This window comes from Symphalangus syndactylus, chromosome 10 (genome assembly GCF_028878055.3).
Source record: "Symphalangus syndactylus isolate Jambi chromosome 10, NHGRI_mSymSyn1-v2.1_pri, whole genome shotgun sequence".
NCBI lineage: Eukaryota > Metazoa > Chordata > Mammalia > Primates > Hylobatidae > Symphalangus > Symphalangus syndactylus.
Window position 1 is genome coordinate 100191873 of NC_072432.2, and position 21398 is coordinate 100213270.

Genomic DNA, 21398 nt, shown 5'->3' on the forward strand with positions numbered 1-21398 from the left:
GCGTGCTGCGGCCTCCCAAAGTGCTGGGATTACAGGCATGAGCCACCACCCCCGCCCCTGGCTACCACTCTTTTAGCTGGCCCTCCTCACTCTGAACAGTACCTATTCATAGGACCACCTCAAACCCCTTCTCAGTTTTTTTCTTACCAGCTAAGGGCTAGAACACTGAACAGTTAGGTTTGCTGCAGTTGCATGGAAAATAGTGGCCACCTCCTATGGAGTAAGGCAGAGGAAACCTCTTACTTTTAGGTTTATTTTTAGGGTGGAGGTTGCCTTCCACCTGGAAGTCCAGGCTTATCTTGCTGTCATACTTAGAATTAGTAACAGATTTAGGTTTGTCACAAAAGTCAAATGTTAAACCTCTTCCCTCGTATATTTCCACATAATTTTTTTTAATCCCTTAGCCACGTAGTAGCTACCACACCACAATTTTGACATCTTTTTATAATTATGTCAGAGCTCCCTTTGAGGGCAAAATGTCTTGTGTGGCTCTAGAGTATAGGATGCTGCCTGGCATAAAGCATTCAGTAAATGTTGAATGAACAGTCTCTCTTCATCATACCCTTTTCTTGATACTGATGAACTCTAAAGTGTAGCTCTTGAAGGAACATAATAGTTCTTAGACATGGCCCAAAGAGGACTCAGTGTAACCCTTTTTAAAAAAGTTATTGGGCAGGAAAATTATGAGATGTAGTATTTTCCTAAGCTGGCTAGAAATGTCTTTTTAGAACCCTGAAGCAGAAGGTACACGCTGATGAGATTCAGACTTCTAAGAATAAAAATATTTGGGATAAGACTTGCCACCACTGGCCCATCAAAAGCAATTAATGTGATTAGAGTCATCCTTGTCCCCAAGGACATAGGTGGACAAGCCTTTGTGGAGAAGGGGAGGGTATCACCTCTACCCATCACCTATGTTTTGTTGCAGGAGGGAAGACAGGCCAAAGAGCTTCAAGCTTTAGAGGAAATTTTAGGTCCTCAGGCTCAAGGAATGTTTAACTGCTGGAATTAAAACAGATCAAAAAAATATTTGAACATTCAAATCTTTTTACTGCCAGAGAGACTTCATTTAAACAGAAAGAGTAGGGAACATTCCATATTCAGGAACACTTTAGCCTCTATGAGCAGTAAATGTAGGTGGCCATTTTGATAAACTTCTCTGGCACTCCATTTTTCCCACGAAAGTACAGAAGCTTCATGAAGTCATAGACTATGTTGTCTTGTTCAGCCATAGCCCCTTCCAGCATCTGGCAGGCTGCCAGGCAACATAACAGGTACTTGGCAAATACTTGAATGGGTGAGGTACTCTAGACAGGCCACCAGCCCACTTACGTCTCATCAAACAGGGGTTCCAAGGTCTTCCGCTTCACTGAAGTCTTCTTACGACATGCCCACTTCCTTTCTGGCAACAAGTAGACACGGACGTAGGGATCAGCTCCACTGGTGGTACATGGTGTTAGGTTTCTGATTTGGTGTCAAAGACATTAGGGAAAAAAAAAGGGCCCTGGTTTTCAAACACTGAAAATACTCATATGAGAGAAGGCTATATTAGCCATTCAGCATTAGATACGCTTGAGGATAAAAATGCTCAGTGGTCCTGATGATCTAAAGTAATAGTCTGTAGAATTTAGAGGACAAAATATCAGATGCATGGTTTTGATACTACTCCATGCATCTTTATAACGCTTGGAGTAGAGCAAGTACTTTCCTTCTAAGGGAAGTTTGAGATTCTCACTTGGAAAATGTACTGGCTACCAGCCACTCCAGACAGTCTTGCAGTGGTTGCGTCTGAGCAAAGCCCTTGGCTCTTGAGCTTATCAGCACCACTGAAGAATGATGGCCAACGTGCCCCTTTGAGGACTTGATTACAGTGTTCAGGCCTTCAAATCTCATTTTTTCCCCCAAAGTGTTATTTATCTTGGCACTATGTGCCCTTTTCATTGCTCTGAGTGTCCCTACTGTGATTTATGGTCACCTGATGCTCCCAAAGGACCTCCCTGGCCCTAGAATCCCTTTACCTGCAGCCATTGACTAGCACGCTGAGGCAGCGCCGCAGACACACATAGCGCACTGTGAGCCGAATCTCGCCCAGCTGCCGTCGCCTGAGGTCCCCACCTCTGTAAAGAAAGAGCCCATCACTTCTCTCGCCATAACAACCATTGGCCCTCTTCCCCCACCCCCAAAGACAAAGAAGCATTCCTGCTTGAGGAGCATAGAGCCATGTAGGATAATAATTCGCAGTGAGTTTACTTTCAGTTGGAATTCAGTTCCATCCAGCATTCATGTATAATTATCCTACTTCATAGTAGGAAGAATGGGAACCATGAAGTGGGATCCGCCTTTGTATCATGATTCCTTTTGGGACCTTGAATGAATTTATTAAACTTATGATAGTTCCATCTTGTAGGGTTATTGTGAAGGTTGAATTAAATCAGGTAACATGCTAAGCCCATAGTAAACCCTTCATAAATGACAGCCATTTATTACATAATTCTACATATTAAGCTTTCCATGTCATCCAGTATAACTCAATGGTTCTGCTGGAAGGGACATTACCAACCAGAGTCCAGCATCTATTTTATAGTCAGTACGTAGCTAGAGCCATAAACAGCCTGTTTGGCTCTCTCCCTTGTCCTGTGTTGTTTCTACCACACCATGCTGCCTCTTAGGAAGATATTTTGTAAAAAAACAATTTGCACAGAAATGTAAGTTCATATCTACTTTTCCATCCAGCGAGGTATTTTTTCATACAGGCGATTTTAGAAAAGATTAAGCAGAGAGGTGCATACTCAATGTTGAGGCTGATATCTGCCAGGTCAAAGCAAGAAGAGGCCAAGGAGTTGAGCGAGGACATGCTGGGAGCCAGCCTCTTGGGCGGCCATGCGAATGGGGAGACAGGGCATTTCATGGGTCTGGGTGACTTGATGGGCCCTGGAGAGTGGGGACCTGGGACAGTCAGGAAGATGGTGGCTGGACTCTTCTTCTCCCCCATAGGCTCACAGAACCTTTTGGCACTGTCCTTGCCTTTAGGCTCTGGACCTGTCTCTTGGGGTGTGGGCTCAGTGGCAACGGTGGTAGTACTGGTGGTGGTTGTGGTACTCCTGGATGCGTCCTTAGTATCAGAAGCAGGGTCTGGCGTACATGGCAAATCTGTAGGGCCTTCTTCCTGAGGTTGGGCTTTGGGACCCTGGTTGGCAGCCACTTTCTTGATGAGCAGAGGGCCTTTCTTTAGGGCTTCAGGTCCTGTGTATGGGCTCCCCAGCTCTCGTTCCTCCACTTGCAGGAACTGCAAGCAGATAACAGGGTGGCTTATGAGCTGAGTCACCACTTCCACAACCTCAGCCATTATTTCCCATTCCCCCTTTCCCCTCAGTTGTGAATTATAAAGAAAGACCCTTCCTAGGGAACTTCCATTTCCAGTAATACATACGGTGTCCCAAATATTCTGAAAAACTTGTTAGAAATGCCAAATAAAATGAAGCAAACATCCTTTGAAATGCATAGCCAAATTCACAAGAAAATAAGGATAATTCTGTTAAAAAAAGAAAAAATCTGAAAAATAAAAGTTAAGCTTTCCTAGGGTTGAATATCAACCTTGGAATTCAGGGAGTTAGAAGAGGCTAGGAGCTGAAGGGAAGACCCATGAAGGTGGGATCTCTTTAGTTTAAAAAGTAGTTTAGGCTAGAAATTATTCTGCCTACTGGCAAAGACTAATGACAAGAACATGTGTTTGTCACAGCCTGTAGTCTGGTTGAGGGGACAAAGTCTTTCCTAATAACAGGGCACCTCATAGGCCTGTCCTCATATGAATTTTGAGTATAAATATGAGCTACCTATGGGATCTTGAAACCCAAAGTTAAGAAATATACATAAAAATGGACTCAGGTTTGTAATGCACCTGAGGTACTGGGCTGCAGCAAAAGCAGAAGCTCCTTGGAAGAGAACAACCTCAATCCAGGTCATAAAGGAACACTGAACATATGTTTGCAATCCAAGTTATAAAACAGAAATGAGTCGCCATCAAAAAGCATCAACAGACAAAACAAACAAACATCAAAATTTAACTCCCAAGATCTTCAAATAATAGAACTTACTTACATATTAATATATTGTAACATATTTTCAAATGACCAAAGATGGAATATAAACGTGAGAAGATAATAAAATTCTATAAGAAAATACCAAATAGATTTGGAAAAGATGGAAATGAAAAATCACCACTGAAAAAACCATGAGCAGGTTAAACAGCAAACTAGGCATAGCCAAAGAATTAGTGGCCTGGAAGATAGCTCTGAGAGAATTAGAATGTACCACCATGAATACAGAGATGGGAAATATTTAGTTGAGGTCAAGAGACATGGAGGGTAGATGAGAAGGTACATTACAGAAAATTCTAGAAAGAGGAATTTAAGAAGAATGGAGGAGAGGCAATATTTGAAAAGCCTGTATCTCTTCAAATATTGACTCACTCCCATTCAGTATTTCAAAATTGATGAAAAACATGAATCCATCTCCTGGCTTCTTCCAGGCACAGAGCAGGTGCTTAGTGCTGGAGCAGTTCACCCTGCTCCATTGCCAGAGCTCTATTCCTCCCCTCCCCCAGTGGACCAGAGAGATTTACCCGAAGCACCAGCCTCATGGAGATAAGGCTGTCCAGGCCTGAGTGGTCCAGCTGAAAGCGCTGCTCAAGAGTGAGGTCAGCATAGGGGAGGATCTGGCACAGGGGGACCTCCAGCATTCCCAGAGCACACTCCTGGTCATCATCAAGCACCTGGGCAGTGGTCCAGTCACAAAACAAGAGGATAACCAAGCCCCACCACTCCACTACTAGTATCTGAGCCCCAGCCAAGTTTGGGTTTACTTCAGTCTGTACTGTGCTTCTATGGGCATCTGGTCCTATTCTGAAAACTAGAATGGGATCAGGCCAGACCTGGTCCTTATCTTCTGTCAGGGAAGATAGTGACTCAGAGTAGAGGCAATTATGATCTGTATGAGCTAGTCTGTTAAATGCCCAGAGCCAGGGGACTTTGGGGACTGATGAGCTGTGCTGCTTTCCAGGCAGGGCTCAGGGCCCCAAAAGATCCCAGCTCCACCACTTGTTGGTCATGAGATCTTGGACAAGACATTGTTTTTGCCTCTCTTTGCTTACTCTACAGATCTTTTGTGAAGATTAAATATGTATCTTTTAAAGTGCACCATTATTAATGTCCTGTGTAGATTCTAGCACAGGCTACTCTGGGTACTGTGTAGCAAATATAAAGACCCTTTTGCAGGGAAAGTCAAGGGACTTGAGGATTTATCCTCCCACATCCCCCTATACAATGACCTCAGGCACTAGCCTTAAGGAGATGAGGCCTTGTGGGGCCTCAGTGTCCTCTCTCACATACAAGGGGCTGACTTGAAACACTGCCAGGAGAACCTGCTCAAGGTGCACTTCAAGCTTCCCAGCCCGCCTGGCTTAGAAACCTCTTAACTCTGTTTCAAGAGCCCTTCTTCCAGCAAACCTTCAAATGGAGCTGTTCAGTGGCCACATTGTGCACAAAGAAGGAGAACACCTGGCTCCACACAGGGTCCTTGTTGTGGGGACAGGTCTGGGAACAGAAGAGGGAGAGATCATTGAAGGGTTACGTTGGGCAGAGCTGGATACTGGCACCCTCTGCTATCACTCTGGCCACCAGGTACCATTGGTAACCTTAGCTATATGCCTTGGGATCAGACCCAGACACGCTACAGCTAGTGGGAGGCACTAGGATGGGACAACCACACTCAAAGGCAGGGAGTGGTTTGCCAGGAAGTTTTACAGAGGAGCTGAAAATCATATTGGCCTTAGAGCTCACTTCAGGAGAGGAGAGGCCAACAGGATTTCTGCTGCTGGACTGAGAAAATTCATGACTGGTGGAAAGGACACGGGCTTCAGAACCATGCCCAAGCTTGAACCCTAGGTCTGTGTCCTTGGTCAAGTCATTTATCTCTGATCCTCAGATTCTTGAATTATAAAACTATTTTGTGAGGTTATTCTGAAGACTAAATAACATCAAGTGCCTACTAGGCATTCACCATAAGTTAATTCCCCTCCCTTTTGCCTCTCTCCCTGAGAAGGGCTGGTCCTTGTTTCCTTACCCCAGGGCTACACACCAAGCTGTCTTACCTTACTCGTATGTGTCTTCTTGCCTACAGATAGTTTGACATAGGAAGAAGGGTCTTTGCTGACCTTGTTCTGTGAGGAATCAAATCCATAACAGTGAAGGTGGCATAGTCAGTATCAGCTTGAGACAGTCCTACCCCCAACCCCCAGGAGCATCTGTGGGAACCGGGGCCACCCAGTTACTTCTCTTTGAGAGAAAGCTACTCTAATGCCCCAGTCCCCCTGGGCTGTCATTACTGTGCAAGCCCCAGGACAGGACCGACCCCAGAAAGCAGTTCCAAGTTAAAAGACCAGAAGCCAGAGCTGGGCCTGGCCAGGCACAGGCTCTTGTTCCCTGGGGCTATGAAAACAGAGTGGAATCTGGCTCCTTCTCTTAGCTGTGTGACCCAAAAAATGATAATAAAAATGAATGACACAGTCATCATGAGACTCAGGGATAACAAATGTGGGGGATGAGTTGCCAAGCCTAGTGCCTGGCACACAGTAGACTCCACAATCAGCACCTCTTGTTATCCCCAGGCTGTGCACAGACTGTGGCCCAGAAGACATGGGGTTGTGGTTACTCTGGGGAGAGAAGCTGTGATTTGCCCTCCCTGGAGTTTTTAGCCACATACTCACTCACTCTGGCAAACCTGGAGAGTTTTTTGGCTCGATATTCACCATTCAGGTAGTCAAAAGGGTTTCTCTGCAGCACAGGAATAACAGGGTTAAAGCAACACAGGACAATTTGAAAGTGATGGGCACTTTGTTGCTTGTGTGTGACACTCTGGACATGTCATCACTCACCGGCAAGTTGCAGGCACTCTCCAAGAAGACCACGAGAATGGCAGTGGAAAGGCCACCATGGTCCTGCAAACAGACACAGACCCTCACTGGGTACTCCTAGCAGCAGGACAGAAAGACTGATTTTGGAGAAGCCTACTCATGGCAGAAGAAAGCCAGCTAGCCTTCACACTCCAGACTACTGCCAGAGGACCTCTCACAACCTAGCCTTTTGTTGAGGTTAAGGATATAACTGGTGCATGACAGATTGAAGTTAGACACTGAGTGGATTTCCCTATCAACTGGGAGGACAGGCATTGACACAGAGTTCTAAGGACCCCATCATCTAAAGATGATGGAGATGCTCAGAGGACATTTGCTGAGAGCCATCAGGAGCTGCCCTGTGTGGAGATGGGCTGAGTGACATGTTCTTCAGGAGGTGAGCAAGAACAGGGCATCATCTCCCTCCCTCCACCTGCACACATCTGGCACGTGTGCTCCTCCACCTTTCTGCTAGGGAGCCCTTGACACCCCACACTCACCTCAGTCAGAGCTTCTTGGTCAGTAAGCAATGAAAGCCACTCCAGCCGCAGGTGCAGCCGCCCGCTGGTTGTGTCATTCAGGACAAACCACTGTGGGGTAGGGGCAGAAAGCTCAGGGAAAAGGGCCAGGGAGATGCTACTGATGCTCTCTGGGCAGCCCAGTCCTGAGACTTGGTGTCCTAGTAGGGACAGGGAAACCTGTCCTAGTATGGGAAAAGGTGGACCAGCCCAGACAGGGTATGCTCTGGGCTCAGAGGGACTGGGAGATGTAGTTAGAGGAAGACAGAAGTGCTACACTGTGGGATTAAAAAAATCCCAGGCCCAGCCTGCCCTCCCCTATAATGTGACTGTCCCCTGCTGGGGTCCTTAATCTGTGGGTATTTCCCAGGGAAACTTCTTCCAGCCGGGGCCCTGGAGAATACCCTGGAGCAATCTGTGCGTCACCCAGCTCTTGCCCTGAGGATGGACATGTGTGCAGCCTAGCACAGAGGGGGACCACAGCATAGGAATAGCTGGGCTGAAGCAAGCTGCTGGAGCTGTCCACAGGAAAGGGCTACCTTGAAACTCCCCCGAGGGTTGCAAGCACCAACTGTACCTCATCCACCATTCTGTTGGTCATGACATCTTCAAGGCAGATCTGCAGGCTGGAATATATAGGGAGAGGGGATTGGGTCAGCTCAGAGGAAGAAAGTAGCGAAGGGCATGGAGGCCCACACTGGACTGTTTTCAGATATCTGAGTGTGACCATTAAGACAGAGGATCTTACCCCAAGGAACCAATGGGAGACCAGCATCAGCTCGAGTGAAGGAAGGACTAACTACCATCAGGGCTGCTCCCATTGGGTGTGCTACCTGGGGGAGGAAGGGGGCTCCCATCCCCAGAGGGGACAAGCAGAGGCTGCTGGACACATCACCTCTGGATTTCTCAATGACAGTGCGACTAGCATTTTGAGTGGGATGATTCTTCATTGTGCAAAACTACCCATGCATTGCAGGAATTTGGCCTCCTGGTCCTGTGCCCTTTAAATGCCAGAGGCACCACCTCTCACAGTCATGTTAATAACCCCAAATGCTCCTTCATTTCCAAATCTACCCCAGGTGCCCTACAAGGGAAAGTATAGTTGGCATGTGATGTCTTTCCCCTCCAAATCTCATGTTGAAATGCGATCCCCAATGTTAAAGGTGGGCGGGGCCTAGTGAGAGGTGTTTGGGTCATGGGGGCAGATCCCTCATGAACGGCTTGGTGCCCTCCCCACAGTAATGAGCTCATGCAAGCTCTGGTTGTTAAAAAGAAGCTGGGACATCCTCACTCCTCTTGCTCCCTCTCTTGCCATGTGACATACCTGATCCCCCTTCACCTTCTGCCCTGAGTAAATAAATGCTGGCACTATGCTTCATGTACAGCCTGCAGAACCATGAGCCAGAAAACCCTCTTTTCTTTATAAATTACCTGGCCTCCGGTATCCTTTATAGCAACAAAATGTGGACTAACACAGCATGTGTGTGTGAGAGGAGGTAACACCCACACCTCAGCTTGCCCCTCACTCACCCTGAGCCAAGCCCAACCAGAAGGTCCTGACAGCCAGAGGGGAAAATGTAATTCTATATAACTCTAAGAAACGTGCTTAAGCTCAAAACACACCTGAAATCAGTTATTAATACATCAAGCATGACCCACAAGCCACACTTCTAATCTGCAACATTACAAAAATTGTAACTGTTTTAAGATAAAAATAAAAAATGATAAGCAACATCTGGTGGTGAATCTATGCGTATTAACATCCAGGCTAATACACATAGATTCTGCTTGTTTCTGAAACTGTCAGATTGTGCCCCTCCCAGTTTGTTTTGTTTCTACTTTTCAAAATTACATGATCTTGGAGACAAGCTAAACAACACAGGAATCTGAAAATTTGGGTAAACTTGTCTTTTCTGCTTCATCTGAGATAAGCGGTGTTAACAGCCTGCCTTTCTCTGCTAACATGAACACATGCAAAAATATGCATTCAAGGTTCCTCTCCCAGATGATGACTCAAATGACGTTATGCCCAGCTGCTCTCCCCCACTTCATAATGGGTGTCACACCTCCAGGTTAATACACAGAGATTCCACTTGTTTTTCAGAGCTGCAGAATATTCTGTAGTTTGGCAATGGAAAATTTATTCAAACATTCAGCCAGTGTTCTTTGAGGTTAGATATTCATTTAGGGGATGGGGGTGTTGTTTTTCTTCTATGGATAGTTCTACAATAAACATTTCAGATACTAGGGCTTTTATTTTATAGGAGATCCTGGAAGTGGGACTGCTGGACCAAAATACATGTAAGTTTTAAATTTTGATAGCCAGCCCCACCCTGATCATTTTCGTCCTCTCATACCCCTGAAGGGCTGGGTTCTACCCCCTAGAGCATGGCCCAGGGTTCCTTGGGACTGAGCATCTGGCCATCCATGCCAGCCTTGTCTACTACTCCAAATGGGAACTTGGTACATTATCAGGAAGACAGAAAGCAGAGCCATAATATAGAAATCTTGGGGTCCTCTCTGTACCCCCCAGGGCCTAGGTCAGGACTAGGCACTTGGGAGACATCTGGGAAGGTTTGTGGTAGGAATGTAGAATGGTGAGGCAGGTTGCCTGGCACAGTCACCATGTCAGGGTGACCAGAGAGGGTTGCTAGTCATTAAGTGGTAGGAGCAGGGTATCTAGCCCAGCACCCTGCAGGGAGGGAAGGCTGCCTCCGGGCCCAGCTGTGCGCCCTCCTCCTCACCTGCCCAGGAAGTCATCCCTGTCGGTATCCTCATCATACAGGTCTACCTCCAGGTCCTGTCCAGGGACTTCGTACACCATGAACTGGAAGGAAAAAGAGGTGTCTTGACCTGCAGGCAACAGTCGACCTTACGTATGACCCAAGGGGGGCCAAATCATGGCTCAGAATGCTAGCAGGTTCCTGACCTCCTCAGTGCCTCAAGAACCCCACCCGTAAGAAGGGAGTGAAGCCCCTCCCCTGCGGGGGGAAGAGAAGATTAGAGAAAACATGTGCAAGCCATGGCAGAGCAGATGCCCAGGGGACAGTGGCTGTTTGTTCTGCATGGGCCATGCGGTGTCCAGAGCACCTGTTCATTACATTCTCCTGGACCCCGTGGGTCTGCAATATCAGGAAGCCCCAAGCTGCCTTTTAGCACCTCTGCTTTCACTGCCTCACCCCAAACGTAACAGAGCATCCAGATGGTGTATTGGGAGCGGAAGTTGAGAGGGGTCACCTAGGATGTGGCTCTTGGAGCATGTAATCTGGGGGCCTTAACAGGCTGTGGGTCCCACCCTTCAAATAGTAGAGATTGTGGCTGAACTTAAGGAAGAACTTCAGGCTCCTGGTGTTTGGCTCTGACAGGGGAAGCTGAGAGGAGTGGAGCAGAAATGCCTCTAAGGCTCTTTCTCTTTGATTTGGAAACTTCTAACAAAGTTGGAAGGGGAAAGGAGGTAGGAATTTGCCTTCAGGCTGGCCCTTTAGTTGGGCCAGAGTAACCCAGTCTGGAAGCCTGGTAGATACAGGAGCGGGAATTCTACAGACCTGCCTGTCTCCAAGGCCCACTCCCTGCCTAGTGTTGCCCCTGGATTGCCTCTGCCTGGCATGACTCAGAGTGAAGGCTAGAGGGCATCAAGGGATTCCAGGAGCAGCCAAGGAGACCCTTACCTCAAACACTTCGTTCCAGGTGGGGTTCAGGTTCCTGTAGATGGTCCTACTCCGGAAATGCTGTAGGCCGATGCTCACCTTGGCGTAGGGATCTGACTTGCCTCGGAGCCCCAGAAAGTTGTCCTTCTGGGCCAGCTTCTCTGCCTCCAGCAAGTGCACTCTGATCACCCCCTGGAAAATGTCCAAGCCCAAGGCTCACAGCTGCTTCCTGGGGCCTCCAAGTCCTGGAGTATCACAGCTAAAGCCATCAGAGATCACTGCTGCCCCCACATTGCCCCCTCCATGGTCTGGACCGGGAGATACAAGCCAGATACGGCAGTGACCTGGCCAAGGCCACACAGCAAGTGATGGCAGGTCTCTCTCCATCAGTATGCCCTGCCCACAGCCCTGGCTTCCCCACTCCCTGCCTCCAAACTGCCACATGAATGGCTTATTCAACTGCAGCTATTTGTCTCCCTCCTGTGCCAACAATCATGAAACCTAAGGAAGCTTCCTCCTTTACTCCAGCCCCCTCTGTTGTGTGTCCTACATGTAGACTCCTACAAGGGAGTCCTAGCATCCCTTCTTCTGGCCCCTGTGGGCACTGCCGGCTGCTGACGGTAGGTACCTGCATTCCTAAAGGCCCCAACACTGAGCCTCATCCCCACCATATTCTGGACTGTACTATAGGGCAGACCCCCTCCCCACACTTGCATGAATAGATGTTTAAAAGGAAGTGAAAGAGATATAACTCTGTTAATAAAGACTGGAGCACAGGAATTAGGAAAGGCATAGGTCATGGGCTTTGAGGTATATCTGCTTTCTGGAATTTTTTTTTTAATATTAGTAAATACACATGCATTTACTCTTTGACCTAGAAATCCCACTTCTAGGAATCTATCCCAAGGGCATACTAGCAAAAATATAAAAAGACATGTATGCAAGGCTATTCATTACACTGCTATTTGTAATAGTGAAAGACCCAACACAACATAATGGTCCATCAATAGGAACTGTGTTGAATAAACTTCAGTACATTCCCATAGTGAAGTACTTTGGAGCTCTTAAAAAGAATGTGGAAGATCTCTAATCTACACTGTCATAGCATGATCCTCATGACATACTCAGTGTTAAAAGCACACTGGGGGCCAGGCGCAGTGCTCACGCCTGTAATTCCAGCACTTTGGGAGGCCAAAGTGGGCGGATCACCTGAGGTCTGAAGTTCGAGACCAGCCTCGCCAACATGGTGAAACCTGGTCTCTACTAAAAGTACAAAAATTAGCCAGGCTTGGTGGCATGCCCCTGTAGTCCCAGCTACTCAGAAGGCTGAGGCTGGAGAATCACTTGAACCTAGGAGGCAGAGGTTGCAGTGAGCCAAGATCATGCCACTGCATTCCAGCCTGGGTCACAGAGCAAGAATCCTCGCTACCACTTCCCGCTGCACCCACCACCCAAAAAAAAAGCATGCTGGGGAAAACTGTACTATGCTGCCATCTATCGAAGAAAGGGGAAATGTGAATATAAGCAAATATTTGTTATACGACCATATATATGTATTTGTTCATATTAAGTAACAAAGGACAGGTGTGGTGGCTCATGCCTGTAATCCCAGCACTTTGGGAGGCTGAGGTGGGCAGATCACTTGAGCCCAGGAGTTTGAGCCTGGCCAACGTGGCAAAACCCTGTCTCTACAAAAAATACAAAAATTAGCCAGGCGTGGTAGTGCACGCCTGTAGTCCCACCTACTCAGAAAGCTGAGGTGGGAGGATTGCTTGAGCCTAAGAGGTGGAAGCTGCAGTGAGCTGTGATTGTGCCACTGCACTCCAGCCTAGCTAGGCAACAGAGCAAGACCCAATCAATCAATAAAATGGAAGGATAAACCATTACTTATAAGTGAAGGGTGGGGAGTAGGTGGAGGGAACGAGGGATAGAAGCCAGACTCCTTAAAATGTAATTTGTTTTTTAATTGGACTTTGGAAATGTACAACTACTTTACGTAATTGTAAAAGGAAGTTAAGGTAAAAAAACCCTAAAAATAGAGAATAGAATGAAACAAGTCAATGCAAATATTCATGGCCAGTTGCCACGAACAGAGGAAATATCCCAAGTAAGTTTAGAATGCAGTAAATTTGGCACCACCTCCCAAGTGGGATACACCCCAAGGACAAAATGTCTTTAGTAATTATGACATGGGCAATGGTGTTTGTACCATTATTCTGGGACCGTCAAGCATTAGTGTGAAACAAAGCCAATGCACCACATGTGAAGGCTGAGAGGATATTTGCGCTGCCTCCCAGCAGGCTGGTCTGTGGCTAGTACTAGGTACTCACACAGGGCAGAGGGAAGCGCAGGTTGGTCAGATCCAGCCCCTTCTTCACAGGCACAGTCACACGGTTGGGCAGCACCAGGTGGGTGGCAATGAGGTCCTCCAGCAGGCTGTCTGACACGTCACTGGACACAAGGCAGGACCAGCTGTGGAGGGATGGCACTGCCTCCCCCATGCCACCTGCCACTCCATCCCTAGCAGGAACCAGGAGCCTAGCTTGGGAGGGTGGGCCCCACCTAGAGAACAGCCCTGACCCCACTTGCCTGGATAGGGGTGGGTGTGCCTATACATCGTGACAGCCCCTGACATTCTATCTCAACACAAGTCCTCCCACCTACACGTCCCCGACTCCCTCTGCCTCCAGGCTACTTTGTTCTTGGAGGTCACACAGCACAGTGGCTAAGAGCAAGGCTGAAGCCTGTGTTAGAACCTCAGCTCCACCATCGACTAGCTGTGTAGCCTTGGCAAGTCGCTAACCTCTCTGGACCTCAGCATCCTCACCTCTAACCTGCGGCTAATAATGCGTATTCCTGGGGTTGTTTGTTCATTGCCTGACTCCACCTCCTGGTACTGGGGGACAGGGATGTTGCCTGGAACAGGGCTGGCACGGTGTAAATACTTTTTGAATAAAAGAACGCATGCCTGGATTCCCTTTGTCCGGTGTGGGTGAGATCCATGCAGATGTCAGTGAATGAGCGAGTCAGCGGCCCTCCCCTGAGTCTGACGAGCCAGCTGGTGCCAGCTCTGGCCAGTCCAAATGTCCCTTTCTCCTGGGGAGGTGTGTCCAATGGGGCTGGTGCCTTTCTCTGCTCCTCTCACGGGGCCTGGGGCTCTGAGAGCAGCCTTCGCTTGCCCCCAGATGGTGAGATCTCCAGGACCAGCTACTCCTCACTGGCCTCTACTGTGACAGTGCCCCTTCCATGCCTATGTTTGTGACCATGGTCAGGGGAAGTCACATAGGCTTCTCACCATACACTTGGTTTAGATGGGGTGCAGTGAGGAAGAAAGGACACTCACGTGTCCACACCCAGTGTGCCGCCACCACACAGCTGAGTGTCCTCCGAGGGACCCAGGGCAGAGGAACCAGGCTCCCCTTTTACTGATGAGGAGCCCAGAGAAGTGAAGCAACCTCTCCACATTCACTCAGTTGCTCAGTGACAGAGCCAGGAGCTGGCTGCCTCTGGTTCCAGAGCCATACAGCCTCCACTCAGACCACATCTCAGCAGACAGAGCCACTCTCCCCCTGCACCAGGACGGGGACCTGAACGTCAGCCCAACATTCAGCAAAGCACTTCTTGCCCACTACACGGGTGTGGTGTGGTGTGTGCTGTGTGGTGTGGGCGGGGGGTGTGCTGGGCACAGTGCCCACCCACAGAGGCCACATAGTACCGTTAGCCTCCCACTCCAAACAGACCAATGCTTCTCCCTCTGCAGAGAGCACCGGGAGGGAAGGCACCACCATCGCACAGCTCCCGTCACTGGCTGCAGAGCCCTGGAGGCCCCCAAACTTAGGATCTCCCTTGAGGCTCTCCCAGGCACCTACTTGATTCCCGGTGCATCCAGCAGGTTGGTCAGGCCAGTCCAGTTAATCTGTAGGTGCTTCAGGGGCACAGGGAAGCTATTAGGCTGGAAAGGGTTGGGAGCCCAGGGCTGAGAACCCCCCTGACAAGAGCCTCACACCCATGTGAATGGAGAACCCAGCCTGCCAGGGTGGGGGTTCGGAGAAAAGCAGGCAGAGCACCCTCTGCCAGGGTGTCAAGCAGGCGAGGCCACCTCCCAGCCCAGCTCAGGCATCTAGCGGTATCGAGGGCCCAGGCCTCAGCTCAGGATGGGGCAGGGGCTGTGGAACCTGCTGCTTCCCAGGCAGAACCCCTACAGGAGTGGGATCATCCACGTGGCCACAGGCTGGCCTGGACTTTGAAAGCTCTGAGTTTGAGCCTGGGCTCCAATTCAGACCATCTGTGTAACCTTCTCTGAGCTTAGCTGCCTCATCTTAGGGAGAGCAGAGTCTAGCTCAAGCTGCCTTAAGGATTAAATGAGATAAGGAGTGTGACTGCCCAGGTCTCAGTGGGCTTGGACAATGTCCATTCTTGGACTCAAACCCAACGTCTAGGGCCCAGCAGACCAGTGCCTACTCCCAGGGAGCAGCAGGCTTACTGCAGTCCTTGGGACTCACCGGCTTCTGAAGGAAGAACACAGTCACGGCTCCCACGAAGGGCTTGTCCACTAGGAGGGGCTCCAGGATGACCCGCAGGGTGCCGTGCAACTGGACAGGCACAGAGGTCCCGTGAGGGGCCCAGGCTTCCTTTCTCCCCATGCCTGCTGGGCTCAGCTGAGGCCATCTGCTGCCTCATTTCATGCCCATGCCGCCCCACATGTCAGGGCCACTTGCCCCAAGCTGCCTGCTCTTACAGCAGGAACCGTACTTAAGGTGCTGAGGCCTAGACACAGCTGCCACCTCTTGCCAGCTACCAAGGGGCTCTGAGCTGGCCCCACTATCTTCCACGGGTGTGCTGGCCTGAGAGACCTATAGCCTTTGCCAAATTTTGGACTGGCCCAGCCAGCAGGGACCGAGGAATGATTTCCAGGCCCAAATCAGCTCGTCTACTCCCGCCGAGAGTTATTTTCACCTCCTGGGTCCACCTCAGTCTCTAAGCAGTGGCTTTCCATCGCTCCATGAACACCACCTCTCTCCTCGCCAGGCAGTCAAAGCCTCTCCCAGGGCCTCTGCAGTCACATGAGGCTGGTTGGTGAAACCCAGCCACCACTTCCTGGCCATGTGACCTCAGGCCTACAGCTCCTCTGCAGTCACTATCCTCTGTGTTTAGTGTTGCCACCGCCTTCTGTGGCCTACTCTGGCATGACCTGGCTTCCCCTTCCCTGATCCCCACCCTGGGGGCTGGAACAGAGGCAGCCCCACCAGGCTCCACCCACCTGGATCCCGTTCACACCAGCCTGAATCTTCTGCAGCTCCACACTGATCTCACAGTCCCCGATGTAGCTGAAATGGGGGTTGGAAAAGGAAGGTGGGGGGTAGGTCCACTTGCTCAGAGAGGTTGGGAAACTTGCCCAGTGTCACACAGCCGGAGCCCAGCCAGCCAGTTGCCGACCCTGAGCTCTATGCACTGGGCACATGGCCTAGTAGCCTCAGCCTTTCTCAGCTCTGCTCAGACCTGACCCAGACCCTGATCCAAGCCCAGACCCCAGGAGGCAGCCCCTGTGGGTCCCTGCATTCAGGTATCCCAGGCATATCCTCATCTCTGACCCTGAGAGCAGTGATTCCAGGCACTCACCTCACCCCACGATACCCTGAAGATGAAAAGGACGGGCTCTTGGTAAACACGCTGCCCACCTTTCCACCCCTGCTGTCCCCCTGTCCCATCTCTGCCCAGGTGTCTTTCATGGGGACACAGAAGCAGCCCCCACTGCTTACATCCCAGGTGCTGCTGGGCATGGTGGAGGTGGGCAAAGGTAACAAGGCGTCAGGCTTCAGCATAGAAGCCCAAGTCCACCCAGTGGCTCTCGCCAGGTGACGAGCACAGGGAGCCCAGAATGGGTGCCCTTGAGGGTAAAGATCAGCAGATCCTGTGAAAGCACTGAAAGAGACTCAGGGGAGGGAGAGGGGCAGCCAGCACACATGTGCAGAGCACAGGCAGAGGAGCCCAATGTCACCAATCGCAAAAACAGTGCCTCTTGAAAGGGCAGGAGTGAGCCGGATGGGGAAGATGGGGACCCCGGGGGCTGCCTGGGCAGCTGAGTGGGCCACACAACCTCGATGTGCCCTGACTATTCCTACAAGGATCTTGTGGCAGAGCCCCAGGGGCTGGGAGCACCTGATAGCCTGTCACCATCCCAACCCACGTGGCACCAGCCCCTAAATGGGGATGGGTGGTCCGAAGAACTAGCTCCTATCTTCCCAACATGCTGTCAGTGCCAGCCTCTAGGCTAAGGGCAGAATGAGACATGGGAAAGGAATGGCAACACTCTGGATCCTCAGGAGTTGGTCCTTTGTCTTTTAAAGTGCAATTCAAATCTTGCCACTTCCAGGAAGGCTTCCTGGACTGAATCTCCCTTCTTCTTGACTCACATCCATTATGAACCTCATTTCAAAGAGATATCCTTGCCCAACCCCCTGAACTAGTCACTTATGTGTCTTTGCATTCTCTATTTTCCTGAGGTGCCGCAGAGCCCAGGTCTCCAGCTGACCTCTCTCAGCCTGTGCTTGGAACTCCCTGGGCCTCACAATGAGACCTCACATCTTCTTGTCACACTTGCTCCCACTAGACACATCCTCTCTGAGGCAGCTGGTCTGACCCTCCAAGTGACCCAGGCCTGGCTTCCAAGAAAGCTCTGCTGCCTGGGCCTTGGAACCCAGAGTATGCCAGGGGATGGGAGAAGCTGGGAGGAGGGGAGGGTCCTGTGAGGGGTTCCACATCCCAAGTCAGAGTGTATACATATACTACTGCATCTTCAAACTAGCTGTTCCCACAGTGTCCCCTGCACCCCGAAGCCCATACCTGGCCCGATAGAGCTCACCAGATCTGCAGGTCCACAGTCACACGTCTTCGATTGCACGTGTTAGTGTGTGCCTTGACACCGTTGACTCTGGGACACTGGAAGAAATGCCAAAAGGGCTAGGTCAGAGGCTTCTTGTAGCAGGGGACAGCTGCCAGCTCTCCCCCCGGCACTGGGCTTTGTCAGCAACGAGCATGACCATCATACTTCCAGGATGAGGCACAGACATGTAAATCTATCCTGCAGCCCAGAGACGTCCCTCCCTAGAATGTGCCCCCTCCTTTCTCTCCCTTCCTGCCCCTACTCACACAGCCACACAGAGTGGCCCTGAGGCCAGGCCTGTTGTTCATGCCCCATAGCAACTCTGGAAGTGGGTCCTTTCCCTTTACACGTGAGGAAACTAGAGCTTAGAGAAGTCAAGTCACTGGCCCCACAGCACAGGGTGGAGCTGGGCATAGGCACGGGAACTGGAGGAAACTGGCAACACTCACAGGTGTGAATGAATGCTTATGGCAGCTGAAAAAAAATTTTTTTAATGTTCATGGGTATGTGAAGAAAGGGGGTGTGGTGAGTGCACTGGGTCCTGGCCAAGCCCAGGAGGGTCGTGTGAGGAGTCCTCTGTGACCCCACGATGTAGAGGAGGGAACATGTGGGGAATGGAAGAGCAGAGGGGAGAGGGGTGGCCAGGACATGGAAAGCACTGAATGCCAGGATCAGGGGGCAGGTGTTTCTCCTGCAGGGCTGGGACATCTGTTCAGCCTGCGGCTTCCCCCTGCAGGTTCTTCTGATATGGTAAATATCATTTCTTAGCATTGCATGCTAGCAGTGCTACATCCCATAGACCAATGGTCCCCAATCTTTTTGGCACCAGGGACCAGTTTCTTGGAAGATAATTTTTCCACAGACCGGGGGTGGGGTGGGAAATGGTTTGGGGAGGAAACTTTTCCACCTCAGATCATCAGGCATTAGCTTCTCATAAGGAACATGCAACCTAGATCCCTCACATGCACAGTTCACACAGGGTTTTGTGCTCCTATGAGAATTTAATGCCGCCGCCGATCTGACAGGAGGCGGAGCTCAGGCAGCAATGCTCATCCTGGCTGCTGACCTCCTGGTGTGCAGCCTGGTACTGAGAGTTGGAGACCTCTGGCATAGATACAACCACCAGAGGAGCAGCCTGACTGAGCAGGCTCTGCTGTGAACACAGCACCCTGCAAGCTCCTTGGCTCCTAGCCTGCTGAATTCTTCAAAAGCCAACTGAGCCATCACCTTTTCCTGGAACTCTTCCCTGACTCCCACAGCCCCTCCACCCCTCCATTTCTGAACTCGCATTCCTCTGCCATCATGCACGCAGATACTGCCATGTTGTCATCCACTGGTTGATGTGTTCCTCCCACAGGAAGGGGTGCAGCCACACCCACTCTACGATGCCCAGCACACAGCACGTGCTCAATAAGTCACAGGTGAATGAAACAAGAAATGAATGCATGAACCAACAGATGCTGGCACAAGCCAGTTTGAATGGCAGAAATCCCAATCTCCAGGGCTCAAGCCTGCCTAATCCACCCCTGCTCAGGGGCTAGCCAGGCAGGGCTGGCAGACAGCTCTCAGCAGGCTGGCCTGTACTTGGACACCTGCTCGTTGTGGGGAAGACCAGATGCCAGTGCCTCTCATTTACTGGGTCACAGTGGTCTCTGGCTGGGGGATACATTTTGGATGATCAAAAGACTCAAGCCACTGGAGGCACTTTGAGGCAGGAGGAGTAGGGCACTAAGGCTGAAACGGAAGCCCAGTCTAGAACAGGGACCATGACATTTGCTGACACAAACTTCGTTGGCCACAGACCATTTCACCCTGGGACACCTGCTGATCTTCACAGAACTAGCATGGACTCATAACACTGAGTGCTATAACAGCCAATTAGTGGAGAATATAAAGCGCTTGGCGGCACCCACTATCCAAACCGTGAGTGTGTGTTCACCGGCACTGAGGTTAGCAACTGATTTCCATCTTTGTATCTGTCTGGCTACCACCATGGCACATCTTCAAAGTTTTCATTAAGAAAAGTGGGAATATCTCCCACTTCTCCTTTCTGTTCCCTGTGAGCCAGGCTTCCTTGGAACCTGGGGAGATGATGGTACAGGGATGTGGTGGAAGGGTGTCTACTGAGGCTGACAGGCTGGGAAATGCAGGTGGTGGTTCAGGGGTTGTCCCCCTGTAAGGTCCAGTGGGATCTTTGCAGTCATATGACTGACCTGGGTGGGAGAAAGGTGGGAGGAGAGGGAACAGAGACAAGACTGCACAGCCAGTCCAGGATGACCCGCCCAAGACACACCCACCTTCTGTCCAAAGTAGAGCTTGGTAAAGGTAAAGGTCCTCAGGTGGATGCTCTTCTCTCGGATCTTGGGCTCAAGTTTCTCCCGGAACTTGCTTTCCATGATCATGCTTAGGTAGGGCCAGGTCTGAGAGATGATCTGGGAAGACGGGAAGAGGCTCTCGGTAAGTCAGGCCGGTACCCCCACTGCAGACCCACATGGGACAAGGTCCTGATTCTCTGCAGCCTGGTCTTGGGGTGGGGGTTCCTATGCTGCAGCATTCACCTGCCTGCCTGTCCACCCACCTGCTCACCTGTTCATCTGTCTGTCCGTCAAACATCTGATAACTACAGCTGTGGTTCCCACTGTCATGCAGGCAGCAGGACCCCAAGATTTGGTGCTATTCCGCAGATCACCATGAAACACTCATTCACTACATTTAATATTAGGAAGCCCTTTAGTTCTGTGCTAAAACATAATCTCATTCTACACTGTGGTTTAAACAAAAAGTAGCAGATGCCAGAAGTGTAAGAAAAAAATTACAGAAGAGAAAGTTAAATTGTTTCCTGTGGATTTAATTTTCTAGCAATCAGAAAAGGCAGCCTTTGCCCGATTTCTGCAGCAGAATGACTCACTGTGCTGGTTTGGGAACCCAGCGCAGGACCTGGGGAGAAGGAAGGTGGCAGAGACAGGGGAGGATGGTGGAAATCAGAGGGGAATGGAGGGAGGGCCAGCCAGCAGGTACGTTCTGTTTGGGGCAAGCCTTCTCCATCTTTTTTTCTTTTTCTTTTCTTTTTAAACGGAGTTTTGCTCTTGTTGCCCAGGCTGGAGTGCAATGGCACGACCTTGGCTCACTACAACCTCCACCTCCTGGTTCAAGCGATTCTCCTGCCTGGTTCAAGTGAATCTCCCAAGTAGCTGAGATTACAGGTACCTGCCACCACACCCAGTGAATTTTTTAAATTTTTTTTTTTTATTATTTTTAGTAGAGACAGGGTTTCACCATGTTGCCCAGACTGGTCTCAAACTCCTGGCCTCAAGTTATCTGTCCGCCTCGGCCTCTCGAAATGCTGGGATTACAGGCGTGAGCCACCACACCTGGCCTTCTTTTTTAAGACAAGGTCTCGC

The 21398-nt window shown here is 50.2% G+C and overlaps 2 protein-coding genes across 5 annotated transcripts in view; one reads left to right on the forward strand and one right to left on the reverse strand.

Moving 5' to 3' along the window:
- Nucleotides 1–14087, forward strand: part of CEP70 (centrosomal protein 70) — a 158433-nt gene extending 144346 nt beyond the window's left edge. Inside the window, exons 18-19 of the mRNA XM_055295273.2 lie at nt 9732–9768; nt 10253–14087. Coding sequence (XP_055151248.2) covers nt 9732–9768; nt 10253–10319 — 104 coding nt within the window. The 3' untranslated portion in view covers nt 10320–14087. The remainder of the gene's footprint in view (nt 1–9731; nt 9769–10252) is intronic.
- The window catches only part of ESYT3 (extended synaptotagmin 3), a 47258-nt gene that overhangs the window by 5219 nt on the left and 20641 nt on the right, over nt 1–21398 (reverse strand). For 3 of the 4 annotated variants that reach the window (XM_055295266.2, XM_055295264.2, XM_055295265.2), the window contains exons 3-20: nt 20295–20429; nt 17977–18053; nt 16375–16441; nt 15617–15706; nt 14984–15039; nt 13445–13565; nt 11136–11306; nt 10212–10294; nt 8045–8093; nt 7450–7539; nt 6932–6994; nt 6768–6830; nt 6149–6217; nt 5505–5591; nt 4622–4771; nt 2790–3286; nt 2019–2117; nt 1333–1464 (exon numbers count right to left, since the gene is read on the reverse strand). In XM_055295266.2, coding sequence (XP_055151241.2) covers nt 1333–1464; nt 2019–2117; nt 2790–3286; nt 4622–4771; nt 5505–5591; nt 6149–6217; nt 6768–6830; nt 6932–6994; nt 7450–7539; nt 8045–8093; nt 10212–10294; nt 11136–11306; nt 13445–13565; nt 14984–15039; nt 15617–15706; nt 16375–16441; nt 17977–18053; nt 20295–20429 — 2099 coding nt within the window. Of the gene's footprint in view, nt 1–1332; nt 1465–2018; nt 2118–2280; nt 3287–4621; nt 4772–5504; nt 5592–6148; nt 6218–6767; nt 6831–6931; nt 6995–7449; nt 7540–8044; nt 8094–10211; nt 10295–11135; nt 11307–13444; nt 13566–14983; nt 15040–15616; nt 15707–16374; nt 16442–17976; nt 18054–20294; nt 20430–21398 lie in introns of those variants that run through there. The other variant, XM_063610704.1, reaches the window with a different exon arrangement.